This window comes from Bactrocera neohumeralis, chromosome 2 (assembly GCF_024586455.1).
Source record: "Bactrocera neohumeralis isolate Rockhampton chromosome 2, APGP_CSIRO_Bneo_wtdbg2-racon-allhic-juicebox.fasta_v2, whole genome shotgun sequence".
Lineage (NCBI taxonomy): Eukaryota > Metazoa > Arthropoda > Insecta > Diptera > Tephritidae > Bactrocera > Bactrocera neohumeralis.
The window spans coordinates 30,884,156-30,907,390 of NC_065919.1; the positions used below are offsets into that span (position 1 = coordinate 30,884,156).

A 23,235-nucleotide genomic window follows, 5' to 3' on the forward strand; every position below is an offset into this window, starting at 1 on the left:
GATAAAAACTCTTCGTACACACATAACCTTTATGTTGAAAACTACTAACAAAGCAATACCTCTAAATAAAAACGTAAGAAGTGTTAAATTTTACACTTTTTATGATACGGAATGGCTTCATAGGAGCCGGTGTAAAAATCGGGCAGTGAACGGTGTAATCATATATCTCAAGATCTACTCGAACGATTTCAATCTAGTTCGGTGAATGACATTATCTTATTATTTTTATGTTAGATTGTGAAATCGGACGAAATAGGGCAATAACTATGTGTACCTATTTACAATCGAACGAAGTTTTCTTTAGAACGAATTTCCTGAGCTAGCAATATTATCTATATTAAAGCCAAAAATATATAGATTTTGCAGAAATAGTTTTTTGTACTATTCTACATTTTAGAATCATTACTGCAGATTACCCTAACATATAGCTTATGTGTCTCACCTCTTTAGTACAGACTGAGAAACATAATATGGCAGTGGTGCTCTTGGCGGCATGCTTGAGTAATTTTACCAGTAACTATGCATATGCGTATTTGTTTTTGCACATACATATTTACACATGTTCATACATAGCTTTATGCTTACAGGCCTTAAAGAAATTCGCAACAACAGCTTTGAGTTGCTCGATGGGCTGGTGCGCCTCTGCTCTACCAGCGTGTCAACCATGTACAATTGTACAGTCGTCAGTCATAATCACACGCAAATATTTGTAGACGCATACCCGGCCGACTAGACGCAGTGTCTTCTGCTTTTTGAAAAAAGGTTTACAACTAAATTGCCTGTAAAAGTTTCCGCATTAAACGACAAGAAATAGAATATGAAATTCGTGATCAACTAAGTGTAACCGTCGACGGTTATTAATCAAACAAATACAAATACAACAACATGAAGATTTGAAAAAAGTGCAAAGAAAGTCTAAAGCATTTACGGTTAATACGAGTGGCAGAGAGGACAGACAACTTGAGGCCGAGCAATGCAACCCTCTTTCGCGCAATGCCGCATTTGTAGCGACATTAACGAGATTGAACTCAACTGCAGTAGTAGTGTTTTGCTTTTGAAGAAACTTTCCGTTGTGACATGCATGGTTTCATTTGCACCAAAAACACACAGCACACCCTCAATTTGGTGCACACAAATTTGTGGCAATAACAAAACAACAAACAATTTAAATGAATGCTTGAAATAATCTTTAGGTCGCCAGCGAAACGAAGCATAGATAACCAAGTTAGGCATTTTTGTGTATGTTAAATAGAACCGTTACAACCGAAAATATAATTTTAGTCAAACTTTAAAAAACAAGAAAAGCGTTTAATTCGGTCGCACCGAAGCTAGCAAACCCTTCACAAATAAAGTTCAACAAAAGAACTTGATTTTGATCGTTCAGTTTGTATTGCAGCTATATTTCATAGTAATCCGATCTGGAAAATTTCTTCACAGATTTTAGCGTTGCCGTGGATGTTAATCGTAAAGATATCTCGACAAGTAAAAAAGTTTTCCTTATAAGAACTTGACTTTGATCGTTCAGTTTATATGACAGCTAAATGCTATAGTGGTTCGATATCGACGGTTCCGACAATTGAGCAGCTTCTTGTGGAGGAAAAAATCTGTGCAATATTTCAGATACTTAAAAACTGAGCGACTAGTTAGCGTACATACAGACAAACAGACAGACGTACATGGCTAACGCAACTCAGCTCATCCGGTTGATAATTTATATACATACATATTGATTGATTAATATGAGGAATGCACTGCGACCTTTGGTCTATTGTGCCCTCTCCTAACTTACATAGACTCACCTAGCCCCAGCGCATCGATGAAGTTCAGTAGCCTTCTGGGCGCTAGTGAGGCTATGCTATCCCTATCCGGAAGCACTGCTCCGAGGGCCTTAGTCCTGCGTCTACAGACTGCTGCGCAGTCAATCAGCAGGTGCTCCGGGGTTTCAGGCTCCAGGTCGCAGAACCGGCAGTTGATGCAAGAGGATAGGCCCATGTTATACAGGTGCCTATTCAGCTTACAGTGGCCGGTATACCATGCGACCAGCAGCCTGAGTTTGTTCCTGGGAAGGTTTATTATAACCTTGAACCTGCTTAGATTGTATCCTCCCATTAGCAGTTTGGCATGTCTCATACCACGCGTTTGCCGCCAATGCTCCTCTCTGCCCACTCCTTCTTCCCTACGAAGTAGCTCCTTTATGGTGTGTGGACCTACCCCAATAAAGGGTTCCGGTCCCACCATCTTGGTGGAGGCTGCGGAGCGGGCTAGCTCATCCGCCAGTTCATTGCCGGCTATACCTCTGTGACCGGGCACCCAGATTAGGTGTACCTGGTTACGTTCTGCAAGGCTATTCAGCCTCTCCCTGCACTCCTGCACTAATAGCGATTTGATTTCGTAGGAAGTGATCGCTTTTAGCGCCGCTTGGCTATCACTGAGAATGGCTATTCTCTCATTGCGATAGTTGCGGTGGAGGTTTATTTCTAAACACCGACTTATGGCATAAACTTCTGCCTGGAAAATGCTCGGGATCTCTCCCATGGGTATGGAGAGCTTAGTGCGTGGGCCAGCAATCCCCGCACCGATCCCCTCCGACATTTTTGATCCGTCGGTGTACCACCTTAGCGTACTATTCCTCAGCATCAGTTCGAGGTTGGACTCATTCCACTCATCCTTGCTGCCGAGGGTGACCTTAAACTTTCTCTTAAAGTTAACTATTTTGGTAGTGCTGTCCCTCGGGAGGAGGGCTGATGGTACATCGCCACTGATCTTTTCCATCCTCTGGGACGAGATTACTCTACCTTTGCCCCACCCCTCTGCCGTTAATTGCAGAATTGTGTGCTTGGCTACCTGACCGATAACCAAATGAAGCGGAGTAAGCTCCGTCAGAGCCTCCAGTGCTGCCGTTGGACAGGTGCGCATTGCGCCCGTCATGCAGACACAGGCTAGCCGTTGCAGCTTCGATAGCTTGGTCCTAACCGAAGTCTGCGACGCTATTGAGGCCCAGGCTACCGCCCCATATGTGATTATAGGTCGCACTATCATGGTGTACAACCACCTGAGGATCCTTGGCTTACAGCCCCAGGATTTGCCCGCCAGCCGGTTGCACACCATACATATATATATGTACATATATATTTTATAGGATATATGTACGTTGTTTCCTTTTGGGTGTTACAAACTTCGTTGCAACGTTAATATACCCTGTGAAAGGTATAAAATTTTCAGTAATTGTTCAAAATTCTAATAAATCAATTCTGACATAGTTAAGTCTTAAGTTTATGTTAAGGCTTACATTTAAGTTAAGTTTAAGTGTTAATAGTTTAACTCAATATGTTAAAATAATAACCTATGGACATTTCTTACTTTTTATAGTAACACCCAAGTGTTTCTCCAAAAGGTGTCCAGATGCACGGAGCCTATCGGTGCGCAAGATTTTAGAAGCTAAGTAAAGAATGACACACGATAGAAAAATGCTTGACCGAGAAGCCGTACGTTCTGTCATCCAGCAATGGAATGCGAATCGTTTGGATCTGTTCGCTTTATCCGAACCTGACGAGGTAAGGCAAATTTGATTGAACTGGGAAAAAGGTTCTAACATTCCAAATTTTCAAACATTCCATTTCTCCACAGAATCTTTTATTTCATGGCGTTATGCGTTTTTATTTCCAAGATGCTGGACAAAAAGTGGCAACTAAGTGCATTCGTGTTGCCTCTGACGCAACAGTCTCAGATGTTATTGGTAGGTGTAACGGTATTTTACTGAATTAAATGCTAAAATTAAAATTAATTGATATTTATATTTTACATTAATTTGACGCATTTAACCCTTACAGATACCCTTATCGAGAAATTCCGTCCCGATATGCGTATGCTCTCAGTGCCAAATTACGCTCTCTATGAGGTGCATGCAAATGGCGAAGAGCGGCGTTTGAACCCTGACGAAAAGCCATTGCTTGTACAATTAAATTGGCATATCGATGATCGTGAGGGTCGGTTCTTGTTAAAAAACATCGACCAAAAAACTACGGTAAGCTAGAATTTTTACATGTGCAACTTTAGTATTTCACTTACAAAACTTTTTGGTGTTTCTACTAAATTTATACGAGTATACAGTTTTTGTTACGATATCTATAAATGCAATGCTATTTTTCAACTCTGTTTAGCCAATCGAACAGTCAGATATGAACTTTAAGCGCAAACTGTCTAAACGCGAAAAGAAGGAACAAAAAAAGAAAGAAAAATTGGCAAAGTTGAACTCTGAATCGACAGCTGGCGGCTTTAACGGTGGCATCGTCAACGGCGGAGTAGAGGGTGAAACCCAGGTGGCTGGCAAACTTTATACTGAACTACCGGAGACATCTTTTACGCGCTCAATTTCAAATCCCGAAGCTGTTATGCGTCGACGACGACAACAAAAGCTTGAAAAGAAGTTACAACAGTTCCGCTCGCGCGACGGCGGACCTGACACCGGCGGTACATTGAAGATTTACGGCGAGAGTCTTTGCCAAGATGTCCCATACAAAACATTGCTGCTATCAATACGCGACTGTGCGCAAGCAGTCGTCAGGGAAATGCTATCGAAATATGGTTTGGACAAAGCTGATCCCTTACACTATTGTTTGGTGCAGGTTTGACTTCCACTCACAATAACTTTCGAAAACAAAAGCTTAAACATTTTTGTGTTGTTATTATAGGTGAACAGTGATGGCACAGAGTATATATTGGACGATGATGAGTGCCCGCTATCGATACTGATGAATCACCCAACATCGCGAGGTAAGTAGCTTCCAAGTGGTAAAAATTTCATAACCCAATTTTATTTGAAACTTGCCGCGAATGCTGTATTTCCAGCGAAACTCATATACCCGCATAAACAACAAGCACGATTTGTGGAAAGAATTCAAAAATAGATATGTGCAATTGAATTGTAATTGTTTCATTCATAACTCTGTCCATCACTCCTCACTTGAAGAAAATAATTTGTCGGTCACAAGCATAAAAGCTGACATGTATGTATATATGTACATACATACATTTGTTGTATCAACGACTTGTATACAACAACTGAGCATGCTTGAGGCATACTTGAGCACATATACATACATATGTATTCGTTTGTTGCTGCATTAGCAAGGAGTTGCCTGTAGCTCTATGCTGCGTTACATTTCCATACAATTAAGAAAAGTTTTATCAATAGTTATGGCTGCGCGGGAACAGATGTGCGCTGTCGACACAGAATGCCCATAAAAGTTTTTGGTGCATTGCATTTTTGTTTATATTTTTGGGAGGCCCTTATTGCTGTATGCTTCCGCATATTTTATGTTGGGTGACCCGACTATTGAATTGGAAATATTTGAATGCTCATAATTCAGTAGTGAACGGGAGCGACGAGTATTGCTGTTGAGTAGTTCGCAGAAAATAGCAATATTTTCGGGAAAATGTGAAAATTATATTTCCGGGAGTAAAACTGTATTTTTATGTGGATATACATATATAATATTATAAAAGTTTTAAAAAGCATAATGCCCAAGAAAATAACGAAAGAATGCTATAAAAAATTAAGTAAGTTATAAACCAAGATGAAAAATAATTAGCCCAAATAAGAAATAAACAAAAGTGGAAAACTGGTGTGAAGTTGAGCGATTCGCAGTATAAAGAAGCAGGCATTCATAAATGTACTCGTACTTATAAAGTGATTTTTCTAAAACAGCATACGAAAACAATAGGGACAGCTACGATTTGGGATATTTCCGAATGAAACTTTTTAAACAAATATTTTTTTTAAATAACTGTATAAAGTGTAGTAAAAATAATACCACTATTTTCACAGTAAATTGCACCGTTTTGTTCGAAAACTTGTTGGCATTTTGAAAGTGATTTCACTTATCTAATCTAATCATCTTCGAATATTTGGCCTGGTGTTCTTCTATTGACCAAATATGGCCACTTCTGCGTAATTGCCTCCTTCAGAGGGTCCAATCGTTGAATTCATATCACTGTTGAAATAATAAATTTATTTGAATTTAATTTTTCAAAGGATTGGAAACCCTTCTAAAAAATATTGCCAACATAAATTTATCTTAAACTTTGTAAGATTGATGCCAATATTTCATTTATTGTATGTTAGTGAATAAATATATTAACCAAATGGTAACATTCTCGAAAATATGGCGAACCTTAAGCATTCTTAAAAGTCTTAAGTTAAGTGATATTTAATTTAACTTATTGTGTCGTCTCAAAAAAATATATTTTTAAAGTATAATCACAATTTACATATATTATTGTGAAATCCAGGTTAATTATTATTTTCATTTAGCAGTTCTCTTAATATTTCATTCATATATGTATATGTACATTCAGACATTCTGAGGAAATAATTCTATCTTCGTGCTTGGTTCTTTGCTGTATGTTTGGGTTCACGGAATATGTTGATGACATGAAAATTTTGAGAATCAGTTTCTTTTGTCCTTAATTTTTTGATAGACGAATTAAGACCTTTTTAAATGATCAGCGTTACAAGCTGAGTCGATTTAGCCATGTCCAACTGTCCGTTTGTCTTTATATACGCGAACTACTCCCCCAGTTTTTGAGATATCACTCTGAAATACTTATTTGTCGGAACCGCAGATATCGGACCACCGTAGCATATAGTTATTGTATGGAAAAGATATCTTCACAAAATTTGGCATTGATTACTCTCCAAGGCTACAATACGATTTCGGACTTAGATGACATCAGTTATTATTGTTTTTAGAAAGTGCTGATATACAATTCCATATTTAATAAGTATCTGAATTCATTTAACTTTTCACTGTGTACTGGAAAGTGTTCACCAGCTGATTAAAGGAATAAAGAACGTTGAATCCTACGCATGCGTTAATATAACAGCCAAGCTCTCTTGCACAACATTGTTGCTTCTCAATCAAATGAAATTACTTACGAACAAATAAGCTAAAAAAGATTGTAATGTTTTCCAAGATGAGAGCAGCACCCCTTCGGAGAAGCAGAAAGTTAGTACAAATTTATCATGGACGCTTTTGTTGTGTGAACGAGCTTTGGGGTTTAAGATGAGATTGCAAATAGCCACATGTTGCCTGCGAGTCTATTCGCTACAAGGCTGAGGGACTGAGTGAAAACAAAAGTAAATTGGCATGCAATAGTGTTTGCATGACAGACGAAATGGACATAAACACTTTTCGCATGAAAGAGTACTTACATACATACATTTCCCATGAGGCGGGATCATGTTACCGAAATTTTAGTGAAAGTGCCGTCATACGGGTAAATGGCATTTAACCACCTTTACATACCAATGTTCTGGATAAATGTCAAGAATATGTCCCAAGTATCAACTTGTCTGACTAAATTATCACGTGCTATGGTCACCTAATGGCACTGCACCACCCGCTATAAAAGTACAATCCAACTACAGTTTGACTAATGGGTGCATCATATATTTACATTTCGAGTGATAAGACTAAATTCTTGTCTGTCCGGATTATGGTGCAATGTTGGCACCGTTTTTGGCATTCCTCATCGTTTCATAAATTTAATTATTATCTTTGTAAAAATAACACTACAAAGCGTAGCCTTTGTATATATATATGCATGTGCGTTTAAGCATATCAGTTACCTACATATACTGCTTATCGTCTTTTTGATAAGATACTCCTGTTACACTTGACTCATTCGCCAGCATACACTTTCAGGTGTTCTGAGCGCATGTGTACCTTTTTGATGAGCGCTTTGCACCCTCGATAGTAGTACGCATGTTTGTATGTGCGGTGGAGTACTCATTTTTTGCTGGCAGCAGTCGTGATTGTCTCATACGCTGGTGAGTTACACGCTGATAGGTACTGCTGAGTTTTTATTTCATCAAGGATACTATTTTCCACAAATTGTTATTGTTATACTGCACACAAGTGTTGCATAGGTATTGTAGCCATAATGTCGCTGTCGTGGTCGGTGTTTTCGTCGTAGGCGCCGCTGTTGTGAGTTCTAGCATAGAAGTATATGCACCGCGTGTTTCGCTCTCCGATTGCCATCACCAATCGGCTGGCAATAGTCACAAAGAAACGGTGCTCTTAAGCGCACTGCCACTTAGTCTGACGGTGTAAAAGTTCTTCTACTTTTTAGAATAAGAATTTTTTCAAGTTCAAGTTCACTACTTTTATTTGTGCAATATATATATTTTTATGTTTGTTCACTACAATTTTTTTTTTGAAGTTTATGTATACTCTCTTTGTGCTAACTGTTGATTGATTATCCAAATTGGCATCTAAGATCAGCAAAAAGAATTTTGTGTGTGAGCGAGTTTGTATTTTGTACAAGTGAAAGGATGCAGGAGTTTGTTCTGATTGGCCGCGGGGAACGGATGTGCGGTTCATTGGATTTTAATGTGTGTCATTGCTGAGGAGCATCTGCGCAAACAGCTGCAAAATGATGGATTGGGGAATCAGGCGTAAGTGCATAATTTATGAACACTCATTACCGTAATAGTGGGAGGATTTGTCATCATTGCAAAGATTCACAGAATACTGTAACTCACAAAATGGCAAAATTTCTAAGTGAAAGTTAAGAAGGAAAAGTACTCAACCAACTTGAGTTTAATGTCAAAAATAATTAGTTAAACAAAAATGATTAGTTGAATTGTGGCTCAAATATGAGAAGCCTGTTTGTTGTAATGGTTTTTGTGATAATTTATGTTAACTGTAGTGATGCTGTTGCTAATGTGCGGTCGTTAACGTCTCAACATGCCGCTAATAGTTTTACTCTTTATTTCCTATGGTCCGGATGGTTTTGTGCAATTTGTGTGAAATCACAGCGAGTATTCCATATTTATATACGGGAAATTGGGCGCAAACTTTCCTTCAATATGTACATACATATATATATTTTTTTATATACGAAATATTGTTTACATACATGTATGTATGTAGTATGCACATATGTACATATTTAAGTTAAATAGAGTAATTGAGGATTTTCTTTTAAAAAAGGTAAAAATATTGATAACTTTATCATTTCAATATATTCAGAATTTCATGTTTCTTTAAGAATTAATGTTTTTGCATTTTTTCTGTGATAGCTTATTGCTTGCATTCATATTTATATACATACTTATGTACATACATACACACACACATGCATGTTTATCTACAGTAAATCTAGATTAAATGTATGTAAATTGTTTACTATGTTTTGCTAACGTCATCACGAATGTGACCTTTATTTAATGCAAACATTTTATTACTTATATATACTATACATATATTACATAAGCTTGCACTAAAAGTATCTTTTGTATCGCATCTCTCATTAATTCTCATATGTGGGCCAAAAATAGTAAGACTTTTTAATTTCAAATCATCAAATCCTTTGTGTGACATTTGCTTTTATTACGTCCTGGCAAAAACTCCATACGCGGTCCACTAGTACAGGCTGACTGCATATGGTAATACTTTGTATTTGAACTTTTAGAGTGATAGCTTCTTTCAAGGACCTCATAATAAGTGTTATTTAGTTTTCCCAAAATAATACAAAAAAATGCCGAACAATTTTGTCGCACGGTTCAAGGTATTGTTTATGGTTTATTCTGGTTTAATTACTAATCATTATATCCAACCAAATTAATGAATATTGATTTAAGACACATGCGTATTGATAGATGTATATTATTTACTTTTCACATACTTTATAGGCGGTGGAATGGGCCACATATACACAGCCTAATGAAGCCATGTGCATATGTATGTAAATATCTATACTTACATATACTATATAAAGCTCAATTGTGAGGAAATTACGCAAATCTACTTACGACGTCAATCGTTAGCTCCTCCTCTCCGAACTTATAATTTCGTCGGAGTTGATTATTTATCTTAGCATACTTTGGTATAAGGATACAAAGGAAAGGTAAAACATTTGGGTGAAAATCAGATAGGAAAGCACAAACGACTGGCTGTTGAATTTAATGATGGTTATTATAAGTGTGTCAATTTGTAACCGCGATTCGGGCCAAACAAGTTGTGCTTTACTGGAATGGTTTGTAAAGTGCCTTCTACCCCATCTATTCGGCCTTAAATTTTAAGATGATAGTTAATATATAGGAGCAAACGATATTCTGGTTTTAACGGACAAATGAATGTGTTTGAAAGCAATACTAAGTTGAATTAAGATCTCTCGATACAGAGAGTATGCAGATTTCAATCTTCTCTAAGATCATTTATTCGCGATCGTTTCACAGCTCTATGGATCATTCTGAACACAAAACTTCTTGAAAACTTCCCATTTTTACTCATCTAATCACGGTAGCCGTTTTGGTCCAGTTTTTCTCTTGGTTCATCACTTTGTGAAATTGTTCATTTTGATTGCCATGATTTAGAAAATTTACTTTGTCCAATAAACTAACAGGATTTTTCATTATCGCTACAATCATATTCCAACATAAAACTTTTTTGGGATAGAGTAATAAACAATCGACATATTTTCTAGTGTTTTTACTTTCCGCTTCATTTCCGTCCATTACGAATGTACTTAGTTCGACATATTTAGATTACTGGATCAAGAGCAGGAGTGTTAAAATGGCACATCGAACCGAAAGTTATACACATTTTTTAAATTTCATTTCGCTTAAGTTAAATAACTGACTGATTTTAATTTCAATAGTATAGCAACCATATGCCTGTTAAATCTAAGAAAAACACTTCTTGGAGTGCGAAATTTCCTCTTCTGTAAGAGATATTTTTATTTACAAATGCAGGTTTCCTACTCTTTCTTTTTCTCGAAAAGATTGTACCAGATTTAAGTCCATAGTTTTGTGGTTCGCAATTGTCTCCATGACTGATGCGTTTACATTTTTACGTGAGCAAATACTTTATATACAGTTAAGGACAATAAAATAAAATCAATCGGTTTGTTTTGCAACAATGGTATAATTTTCCGAAATTCTTCATTTATGAGTAACTTTTCTTTTAAAAAAGAAGAAAGTATAGCATTGTCGAGGTTTACAGTTAAGTGTAATTTAAAAAGTGTAAATAGTGTGCCTCGAGCTTAATGACAAAATATTTAAATCATTAGCGAAATGGTTTCATAAACGAAAAATATTGAATTTAAAAAGCGTAAAAATTAGTTTTCTTAACTCAGTTAGATCTGTAGAACGAATATTTGTATCAATTATGTATTTACATATGTAAAAAAATGGGTCGAGCAAAGCATTTTTCAGAGGAAGAAAGATTGTGCGTCCAAAATTTGCAAGGAAAGGATCACGGGCAAAGGGAAATTGCAATCATATTGAATATGTCCTAAATTTGTGTTTAAAGCCTTAAAATTTCTAAAAGAAGGTTGAAAAAATAGGCTGACCACAAAAAATTATTGCGAAAGTCGATGACAATATTGCAAGATTGTCGAGCACGATCCGTTGAAGACTACTGCAGCCAATCAACAAGAATTTTGTGGAGAAAAATATACATATTTCAATGCTGATAAAACGAATCGTATTCAGTTTGCAAAAGGACGCATTAATTAGAGCGGAGCTAAAACTTAAAAAAAAAAACGGTTCGACAGTCTATGGCCTGATTGCAAAATTTCTATTATAGGAAATTGTGGTTGAACATGAGTGCGACGCCCAAAAACTAAAGAAATGCGCTACACGACTATGTCCTTCAAACCCCGTGGCGGCAGTATAATAGCTTTGGGTTATTTTTCATAGTGTGGTTTCAGACCTATTTTTTTTTTTTGGATATAAGAAAACATGGACGGCAATATATACGTTAAAATTTTAGGTAAAGTCATACTTCCATATGCTGAATGGAATTCGCCTTCAATTTGGCAAATCCAAGAAGAGAGCGAGCCAAAACATACTTCGGGTCTTGCAGAAAAATGGTTGAGTTATGCTCGGCCAGTCTTGAACCCTTTAAACCGAGAAATCAGTTGGAACTGTGAGCGAAAGTTCAAAAATCTGGTATTCGTAGCCTAATTACATTCGTGTTACAAAGTACGAAAAACTTTTTCAATTAGTTCTCTGTAAAAAATATGTTTTTTATATGATTTTATTTTTATTGCCCTCCGAATTTTTGAAATTTGTATTTTACCCTTGTTTTTGCGATGTTTATGAATTGTTTTTTTTCAATATTTTTACTAATATAATAATAATAATTCACATGAAGTAAATAATAAAATTATGTTGGTTGAATTTAAATCAAATTCTTATTTTTTTAGAACGGAAAATTAATACTAAGTACATATATGTATGTACAGTTGTCCCCAAAAAAATAGGAGTGAAACGAATTGTTAATTTTCATTAACAAAAATGTTTTTTTTTTTAATTTTTGCACAATGTAATTTGCTAAAGATCTATTACTATTTCCAGATTTCATTTAATTCAATTAAACATAAACAAAATTTTATATCGCAGTTTATATCAAGTAAACTAAAAAACTCGGCTATAATCGCGTAAGCGGTGTCTACGCCAATTAAGAAGAAGAAGAAGAAACTAAAAAACTAGTTCCACAAAAAAAATAGGAGTATTTTATGTAATACGAGACCGTTCTATAATTTTAATATATAACGCTTCCAAAGTTTCACAGAATATTAAAATAATTAATATTTCGTTGAATAGCCTCGATTTTTTAACACAGCATCACATCTCCGAGGCATGGAGTCTATGAGATCCTGACAACATTTTATTGGTATTCCTTTCCAAGCCTCTTTCACTACTTGCCATAAATCTCTCGAATTGATTGGTTTCTCTTCAGCTACTTTCTTCTTGGTATCTGTCCACAAGTTTTTAATGGAGTTGAGGTCAGGAGCACTTGCTAGTATGTTTAGGGTCATTATCCCGTTGATATACCCAAATCGATGGCATATTTCACGAGGCATGTGTCAACATTACCTCATATAATATTTTGCCCTTTGGTCCATGATGCCTTCAATTAAGTGAATTGGACCACTTTGATTTGGCATCGTTATGTATAACGGTTTTTGTGGTAAACCGGGGATTATATTCCGAGGTAGGGGGACATCGGACAAAGTTCCTAGAGCCTGTACTACCAAATAACTTAACTTTGAATTCGTCTGACCACAATATGTTTTCGCCATTTAGACGCGGATCAGGAGCCATGTTCTTTTGCAAATTGTGTGTGGGCTTCCTTGTGCTTGTTTTTAATGGGGGTCCTTTTCTTGGCCTTCGGGCAAATAATTTGTTCTGTCCCAAATGCCTACGAACAGTTTCAGTATTAACCGACAAATTTAGTTCGTCGTGGATGCTCCTGGTTGAAGCAAAAGGATTAATTTTGCAGTGGCGTACTATATTGCGATCGTCTGCAGTGGATGTTTTGCGATTTCGTCTACGAGTTTCATTTTTGTACCAAATACCACTATAAAATAAAAAAAAATTGAATAAAATAATAACTAATTTGAATTGCTGCTAGATTATGGAACTATACTTACTATTCTAATTTTGTGGATATTTTGTATGTTATGGACTATTTTCAAAACGAAATATCTAGCACTCCTATTATTTTGTGGAAAGTGTCTCCGAGTACTAGCAAAGCGGAAGTAGAATAGCAATAATCGCAATAAAAATTTGTTTTGTATTTTAATGCTAGTATCCCGTTATATGTATGTATCGTTAATGTTTCGCGTCATTTACACGTGATTTAAAAAAGTTATGCAGCCAAACATATTTTTCATATTGTTACTCCTATTATTTTGTGGACAACTGTATATGTGTATGTTATTGTCCTAGTAAGCTATTTTCACATGTGGTACGTTAAGTGTCGAAACACAAGTGCAGGACATGCTTGTTGAGCGGTATAGGGTAGAGCATGAAACAGAATGTCAAAGCAACAAAAAATGAATACATACACCTACACTTTCATACATATACATATAATAGTGTAGGCTATCGTGTGGACTAGCCGCGTTGAAAGGTGGTGCTACAACTGACATTGTGTTAGAACCAAGCTCGGTGTGAGTGCGACGGTGATACAGGCAGTGCGCGATAAGTTCCTTTTGTTGCTTGCACTTTTTACCGATTCGCATTTTTAGTTTTCCCCCAACTTGTGGCTGAAGTTCTGAACGCACAATATACACGCATGTGTATGTATGATATACTATATATGTTAGATGGTAGAACCAAAGTTTTAATATGGCCCAAACAATACAGCGACAGCCAAGAGCAACGGCACACGCTGCGGCAAAACCAATAGGAGCATGACACAAACATACTACAGCATAATACCGCTTTCTTCTTCGCTTATTAACAATAATTCGTTCAGTTCCTTCAGTAATCATTTCACAGCGAAGCGAAACGGTTGCACTGCGTCCTGTGCCGGGACACGTCGCGGGTAGAGTTGGCTTAGTTTGAGCCACAAGGCACTTTCTCACCTATCAACCTCTTGATTTAATGGTAGCGACATTGATAACCAATTGTGTACTACCCTCCAGGTGAGTACTGTCTACATTCGATACTAGAAGTATTCCCAAACAGTAGGGGGTTACTTTTGTTCGCTCTCTAAGAGTAGTGTGTAAACAGCGCTTCATAGCAAGACCATTAAGAAGGTAATAAAATTGTCCTGATGGCGTTTTCACAATTACGCGTAAAATATCAAGTGGTATATTCGTATACACGGCTGCCAGCACCATTTTGAGATGTTAGATTTTATTACGCATACCGAAAATTCCAACGCGAAATCGCATTTCACTTTTATAAAAATCAATATCAGCAACGAATACCAGCGGAAGAGCACTTCACCGGTGCCGGTGTGACAATAGCGTCATTGCCATGTATCCTATGTACACAATGAGTGCACGAACATACATACACACACAACTACACATGTGTAGATAAAACACGAAACAGTTGGAAGCCCAGTTGTGAAAATACAATAAGACAAGCTGACTAACGGTATAACCATTCCATTTTCGTAGAAATGCCAATGTAGTAGCGATTTCGAGGATAAAATCATCAAATACCTGTAATGGCCATTGCTAGCCCTAATATAAAAATATTGTAGTTAATTTAGAACTCATATAAGCAATCTAACTTAGGCTAACTCTGCGCCAAACTGCAGACAGACGCTAATTCTTGAATAAGTGTCACTTCTGCGAAATGCGATAAGCACTTAATTGCCCCTCAGCGACATTACAATTACCAACATTTGGTTTGAAAGGACTGCTTATGCTTAGCCTAAGAGACTCTACCGCATCCGGCACTTCACAGATATAACTGCGTCCTTGTTGAGTGTTGTCCAGTGCTTGCAAGGTGTGGCGTTTAAATAATGAAATTCTCGTTACAGTCACATAGCTTCACACATTTCCGCAAAACCTCACTATTGTTCCACTCAATGGAAAATTTAGAAAAGCTGCAGAGAAATTTTTCAAAATAGTTATGTTTTGTGTATGTATGTGTTTGTAGGTTAGCTAATGCTACGAAAAACACCACTGATGGTATTAAAAAATGAAGACCACTTGTACAATATCCAATAAATTAAAAAAAAAAAATTGTAATCATAAAATTGTCATTGAAAATCGAAGTGGTAGATCGCCGAAATTATTGCAAGCCTTGGCCGATTCGGGTAAATTTTTGTAATGTAAAACTATGACAATCAGGAAATTAGCAATTCTTTCTAAAAAGCCGCCATTTAGGGATTTTCAATTGTCATTAACTTTTCTGAATAATAATTTGGATTTCCCTTCAAAATTCTCAACAATCTATTGTTCTTCGTTTGTTACACTAAATCTTTTTCAGGTGTTTGACGTGGAACTAGGTATATTCTCGAGAGGGTGTTAAGTTGAACAATAGTTTAATTAGGAACCAACACAATATATAAATTTATCACTGGGATCAAAATGCATTTGAAATACGTATTTGATTTAAGCTAGTATTATACAAGCAAACTTAAATTTGTAAATATATACACATAAGTATGTATACACTTCGATTTTCAAATTGCAATGATTCCAAGACAGGTCATTGCATATTTTCCCAATACCGAAAAACGTTAGCTAAAAATTACATAATGTATAATATCTAATAGATGTAATTTATCATAATATACACCCACAAATATGAACTAACTGTCCCTCAAAGTTATAGGAAAATATGTTATGAAGTTGTATACAAAGTAACATTCTCAAAATAGTAGACTTAAATAGGTACTTAAAATCCCACTTTTGTAGGTTAACTGCACACAGCTTAGATAACTTAGCTCTCAGTTTCTTTCAACTTATTGTCTGTCTATACATATGTATATGTGTGTATGTATATATAAATTACGTGTCAAATTGCTAAATCGATTTTAGTAAAGTTTAGTACATTGTGCTCAGATTAATCCAACTTAAAAGATAGTTTATATCTGAACAATTAATGAATAAAAAAAATCAATTTATATGCATTTGTTTAAAATCCATGTATGCATGTATGTATGTACATATGTAAGAATCATTAAAGACGCGCATTGACTGAATTAGACTGCTAGACAATTGTAGCACTGCACGAAATAAAATGATTATTTGAGAGTATTGAGCGAGAGTCTCAGTAGTTGAAGAAATTAATATCCAGATACGAGAGCTCTTACCAGGCGATCTGATGTATCTTAAATGAAAATGAAATGAAAACGTTAACACTAACGGAATTCGTTAGCGTAATTTGAAACCACCTCAATTATTTATATAATTTGATATATACAGCAACGCGTGGCCAATTAGCAATTAAAAAAAAGTGCTAATTAATAGGATCAGGGTTGTTTGAATGAATATGGAATTCGGATTTTTTTTTATAAATCTGACAAAAACTTAAATTTAACCATGTAGCTCAAGTCCCTATGGCGTACAAATCCATCACAGTGGCTCAGCTTAGCCCTGTTTTAGTACGCATCGAATTATTGGAAGGGATAGCCTTGACCTAGTCTTGTGAGTGTAGAAATCGAAAATCGTGTGAGTGTAGCTGTGAAATAGGAATGGACTACTGAGTTAGTTAGTTGGTCAAATCGAAGGTCGGCATCTGATGAAAAATTATCGCTGACATTTTCTTCTTATATGATTATAGCTGACAGTGTTTCCTTGTGTCTAAAATAGATGCTAGTAGAGGGATTTTCGGTGGTTGACTTTATACCATATATATTTGTCGCTATATGTGTTATCTTTGTATTATAATAGGTTGTCAAAAAAGTCTTGCGGTATTTTCGCTAGTTGGCGCTGAAAGCGCGTAGTTCTAGTTTTATTCGTCGCATCGGGTCATGCTATACCTTTTTGGAAAGCTCATCTCACGCGTTAACACGTGATTGATTGATTGTCGTTTCTTTTAAGTCGTTCGTGAGTTATAGCGTCGCAAACATGGAGCAAAATAAAGAGAAAATACGGCATATTTTACAGTACTACTACGATAAAGGCAAAAATGCATCTCAATCCGCCAATAAAATTTGTGTAGTTTATGGACCCGATACAGTTTCCATTTCCACCGCACAACGATGGTTTCAACCTTTTCGTTCTGGTGTAGAGGTGGTCGAAGATGCGCCACGCTGCGGAAGGCCTGTCGTCGAAAATTGCGATAAAATCGCTGACTTGGTCGAAAGAGACCGGCATAGTAGCAGCCGTAGCATCGGTCAAGAGCTGGGCATGAGTCATCAAAAATTCATTTCAATTTCAATAAAAAAAAATTCAATAAAAATACCGCAAGACTTTTTTGACAACTCATTATTAATGATATGTCGTAATGCCAAAATTTGATGAAAACGGTTCAATACTACCCCCAGTACGCATATACCTAATACAAGTTTTCAAACCGCTGGTTGGATTTGAATCGAATATATCAGTCAAATTGTAAGAAATCTTAGTAAAATTAAGTTTACGCATAAAACTGGATACAGTTTAATGCTGAAAATATGTTCTGTGAAATCCGGTCAACTAATTGCCCCAGCTTCCATATACTTCAGTCTATAACTCTATTCGACGGTTTGTTTTATTATTTTTCAAAATTTGAACGTTTATTTAGGAAAAACATGTACCAATAGTATTGCTCAAAGTATTGCCCATTTGAAGCAGTAACATTTTCCATTCTTTCTGGCAATTTGTGGGTTGCTTTGTAAAAGACATGCAAAAACATCCGTGAACGTCTCTTCGCTTCAATTCCTATGTCGCACAATTTCCTTGCAAGTGAATGCAAGGCTGCTTTTAAATGGCTGCTTAAGTAACTTCAAAAAATTCTGAGAGCTCTTCTTGTGTTTGACAATAATATTCATGAAGTAATGCTTCTAGCCTCTTCTTCAAACTTTTTTCACCGCCGAGGACATTCCTCTTCTTCTAAGCCAAAATCAGCACTTGTAAATCGGGCAAACCACTTTTGGCACGTCCACACGGCTAAAGTATCGAAATATCGAAGTTTGCGTTTTTGAGTTTTCCTTTGCAGCTCACCCAAAATAGAATGCTTTTATTGAGATATGAGAACAAAATATAACTGATAATACTTAATACTCAAAAGCTGAAAACCTAGCTGACTAAAACTTTCTATTTGCCTGAATTCAACTGACATTGATTTGAAAACTAAGGCATTTACGTTTGCACAATAAAAGGAAGCATTGTTGAAATTATTCAATTAAATCGCTGATGTGCTCATTACTGTAACCAATGAGTAAACGGTGGCAGCAACAGTTGTTCAAATATGCATACATACATACATTCCAATTAATTTCCTGCTTTTCAACTTCCACAAAAGTTTCGCACGAACTTGTATTCTCTAATTGAATTACTCCACTGTGATGGAGCTTGTATGCAAAAGAGCTTGAATTATTGCCAAAGGACTCGCGGCAGAACTTTTGAATTCATAACCATGGAAATTTGCATGGAAGGTGTTGCTCGTCAGTCACAAAATGCCAAAGCGCCGAGCCGTTGCGCTGCTGAGTGCAAAAGAACAAGCGAGGTACCCATTAAGAGCAAGAAGAAGCACTCAACGCTGTAATGAGCGGCGACAACGTTAAGTGTTACAGTTATTTACATACTTTGGTACGTCAATATGTTCGTTCATTGAAATGTTTTAATTTGCACAGTTTTCAGCAGTCCCTAGTGAAAATAATGATAGCTGTACAAGTTAAGTACGTACATTAAAGAGCAAAAAAGTAATGCAAGGAACATATTTCGAGTGAGTTTTCCTTTATAATTTCACAATGAAGCAGCATTTATTCGCTAAGTCAGGGAATTGACTTAGCGAATAAATGACATCCAGGAAGTCAGCTGTTTTAGTTTTATATATTCTTTGATTGTAAGGAATATATTTTTTTATTCCTTACATATGTACATACAATATTTGTATACAATATATGTATGCCATAAGTTGAGAAATCAGGCTAAAAAGAGCGAAGAAAAAGAATTATTATATTATAATATTTCAAAAAGTAAACCCATTGAAATTAAGGGCCTACCATGTTCGTATTGGAATCTAATATAATTTTTTGTAACCACACATATAAATTATAAATCAAAGTTTTCGTAGTAGATCTGTGAAGAAGCCTTTGAAAAGTGATAGAAATTCATAGTAGTTTTGTGTGATCTATTTTTTCATTTTCTGAGAATAATGATCATCATACCATCAGAAAGAAAAGATTTCGGTAAATATAAGGTCTTCTGACTTAAATAAAAAGACGACATAATTATTTTTTTTTTTTTGCACTTTATAAAAACCCAATGACTTGGATATTTACATTTTGAGGTTATGTTAAAAATGTATTAATGCAAAAGTTGTTGGTCTGCATCTTTGCCATATAACTTTTTCTATAGAATTGTATTTTTGTTGGAAATCGAACTTCAGTTCATATCTACATACATATATACCGAAACTTGCTTAAATTTGACCATTTACAATGAAAGTTACATTTTGTTTACAAATGGTTTTTCATAGATTCCTGCAAACATACATATGTACCTAATAGAATAGTTATAATGTCAAACAGGTCCCACGAGTAACAATATTTCACCTCAGTGTATTTATGTATGTAGTTCTCTTTAATTTGCATATTGCTGTTTGCAAAACTGTGCCAGTTGGGCGAGACTCGTTGTAGTGAAAGGGGTGTTGTGTTGGGCGCCAACTTTCTTCGCCCACATGAAATGTTGTTTTGGTTATGATTTATCGATTGAATATATGCACTTACCTTTCTATTCACTTGGGTTTGTATTCGAACAGTGTCGTCTAAGCATGGACACTTGTTGCCATTAAGTATGGATTCTTTAATTTAGCAATTTAAACAAATGGGCTTTGAATGCTTCCTAAACATTATACGACCACATTCTACAGTATTACAGACTCTAAGGAACTTCAATTGATGTCTTAAGATAATCATAAATTATTTTGCCGGATTTTTTCTATTGTTGGTTATTAATGTCCTTAGATAGATAGATATACATTAAATGCATCTGGTAAATTCCAGTAACATGCTGCGTGCCATTAAGGCAATGTGATCCATATTCGGATATATGAATCCAAGGGCCTTGATCCTACTATCTACAGACTGCTGTGCAGTCTACAATCAACTGATCGGGAATTTCCGGCTCTATGTCGCAAAGCCAGCAGTTTGTACAGGATAGCCCATGTTAACAGGTGGTTTTTGAGCCTCCAACGGAATGCCCCAAGCAGCCGGAATTTGTTTTTCGGAAGGGTAATTATCCTATTAAACCTAGTGTGGATGTTCATACCCTTTAACAGCTTTGTCTGGGTGTGATTTGCTCCTTAATGGTATAAGCCCCAACTGCAATGCAGAACGGGCAGGCTCTTCAGCCATATTGAAAACTGAAATCCATATGAGAGGCGCTTGGTTGCAAACTAATAGGCTATTCAGACGTTTTATACACTCCTGCTCCAAAAACGATGTAATCTCGTAAGTTGAAATCGCTTTAAGAACCATTTGACTATTTCTAAGTATATTAATACTTTCATTTCGGTATTTGCGTTGGAGATTTATCTCTACACTGCGATTTATAGCAAAGAATTTTGTTTGGAAAATGATAGGAAATCGTTCCATAGGTATGGAATGTTTGTCTGTCCTGCGATGCCTGAAACAATACATTCCGAAGTTTTCGAGCCGTCAGTGTATCCCTTAGTAATAGGTCAAGCATGGTGGCCTTCATTTCTTTGGGCGAGATCACCTTCCCTCTTCCATACCTTTCTGCTGTCATTTGAATCATTGGGTTTGTCTGTTTAGCTGTATGAGTGAAGTGGAGCGATGTGAATTCCAGCATGACTTCTAGTGCCGCTGTGTATTCATGGCCTCCTTTAAACAAATGCAGGCAAGTCTTTGCAGTTCGATGCTGAAGTAATGTAGAAATATTAAATGCCCATGCCACCACTCCATGTGTAACAATGGGCCTCACGATCATAGTGTACATACATCAGATGATTCTTGGCTTACCCCAGGATATAGCGCCTAAGCGATTGCACACCATGAGTGCTTTTGTGGATTTGATCATCGTCAAATCCACATGCTGTTTTCACTGAAGAGTGAAATCCAAAGCAGGACCCATATATTTGGCCACATTTCTCAACTCTAACTCTCTGCGTGAGACACATTGTCAAAAGCCCTTTCGTATCGTAACCTCTACATTATCCAGCTAACTTTAGATGTCCGCATTAAATTTTACAAACATTCCAAAATATCATTTTTAGAGCTATTGTCCAAGCTAATAGCTCAGGAATTCAGACTTAAGGTGAACAAACACTTTATATATTGCAGAACTTGCAATATTATCCTAAATACCAGAATATTTACAAGGGCTTACTGCAAGATCGGCTTAACACACTTTAGTCGACGTAAGAGGCCATCTGTTTGCAGAATATATTTCCACGTGATTAACGAGCCAAGCTTCGTGGACCTTTGCACAGTTAATAATCCTTTTTGTGACCATATTTATTCGTACGTCGTAGGGGATTAATTCTTTTTCATAATATGAGGTGTCCACTCGTGGTAACACTTCTCAAACTCGATTTTTGGAAACGAGTAGCCTTTAGCTCTTTCAGCAATTTTCATCTATCTTGAAAAATGACGACCCTTTAAGGTTTTCTTTATATAAAATGGAGGCTGGAGCATTATTACAGTAATGCACTTGGTCAAGAATTGATGAGCAAGCTACGAAGTGTGAGCTTTTAACAAACGAAAATCGCCGAGCTCATAAAAATACGTCTGAAATTTTATCGTACTTCTGTGGCATGTATGTACATATGTATGTATATCAACAATTTACAGTTGTTGACAATTGGATTCTCCAAACCCGCACAATTTTAAACTAAAAAATTCCCGATATTTTCGAAACACACCATCAAAAAAAAATGGTATAATCTAGTTCTAATATCGAAGTATAAACTATGTATTTTATTTTTTAATACTGAATCTATATGAAGAAAAAAGCAAATAAAATATATAAAGATCTCAAAAAATGTCTTCAGACACGATGACCCACATAATCAAATAAACATTGGTCTTACGCTCAAATGAAATATAAAAACACATACATACATTGTGACAAAAAAGTACCTCGAAATTGGAAATAAAACGCAAATTATTTAATTATTCATCAATATTTATTTTGTCTCCTTCAAAGTAATCCCCACCAGCTGCCAACGATTTTCCCGTCCTTAAAACACCTTTCATAAGCACAAGCCTTCAGCTCCTTCAGCGAAGTTTTCTTTATCTACTCTATTACGGAGCGGTAATTTCAGTTTAGGGAACAAGCAAAAATCACACAGAGCTAAATTAAATGTTATTTAACGATCAAGCATGTCCAAAGATATCTGTTTAAGGTGCTCTTTTTGAAAAAAAATTATTCTTTATCAGGACGAGTCGAGCAAGAACACGTTTCATACCCAAAATCATTCGAACGGACTCGCGAGAGATGTCGAGCTCTCTTGCCATCTCCCTAACACTTGTCTGACGATTCTCAAGCAACATATCCTGCACTTTTTTAATATTTGCATCAGTTGAAGGGGTCGAAGGTAGTCCAGAACGAGGCATGTCGTCAACGATCTCTCGACCGTCTTTGTGTTTTTGATAAAACTGAATCGCCGTAAGTCTTTGCCAAGGAAATTTGGTTAGAAATACAAAATGTTTGACAAATTTTTTGCTCGGAATTTTTATACGTTCTAAAAATTGCAACGCACTACTGAGGTGTACAGACTTAAGCAACTGCTGTAAACAAACTGGTTGGCAGAACTCGCACATATTTGCCATAGTATTAAGGACACTCCTACAATTTAGC

At 36.2% G+C, this 23,235-nt stretch overlaps 1 protein-coding gene across 6 annotated transcripts in view; it reads left to right on the forward strand.

Annotated features, from left to right (window-relative positions):
* LOC126763279 (afadin) overlaps positions 1-23,235 on the forward strand; it is a 65,403-nt gene that overhangs the window by 23,679 nt on the left and 18,489 nt on the right. For 4 of the 6 annotated variants that reach the window (XM_050480618.1, XM_050480609.1, XM_050480626.1 and 1 more), the window contains exons 2-6: positions 3,370-3,554; positions 3,628-3,736; positions 3,831-4,024; positions 4,161-4,625; positions 4,692-4,773. In XM_050480618.1, the coding sequence (XP_050336575.1) occupies positions 3,450-3,554; positions 3,628-3,736; positions 3,831-4,024; positions 4,161-4,625; positions 4,692-4,773 (955 nt within the window). In that variant the 5' untranslated portion in view covers positions 3,370-3,449. Of the gene's footprint in view, positions 1-3,369; positions 3,555-3,627; positions 3,737-3,830; positions 4,025-4,160; positions 4,626-4,691; positions 4,774-8,097; positions 8,459-14,347; positions 14,446-23,235 lie in introns of those variants that run through there. The other 2 variants (XM_050480642.1, XM_050480652.1) reach the window with 2 other exon arrangements.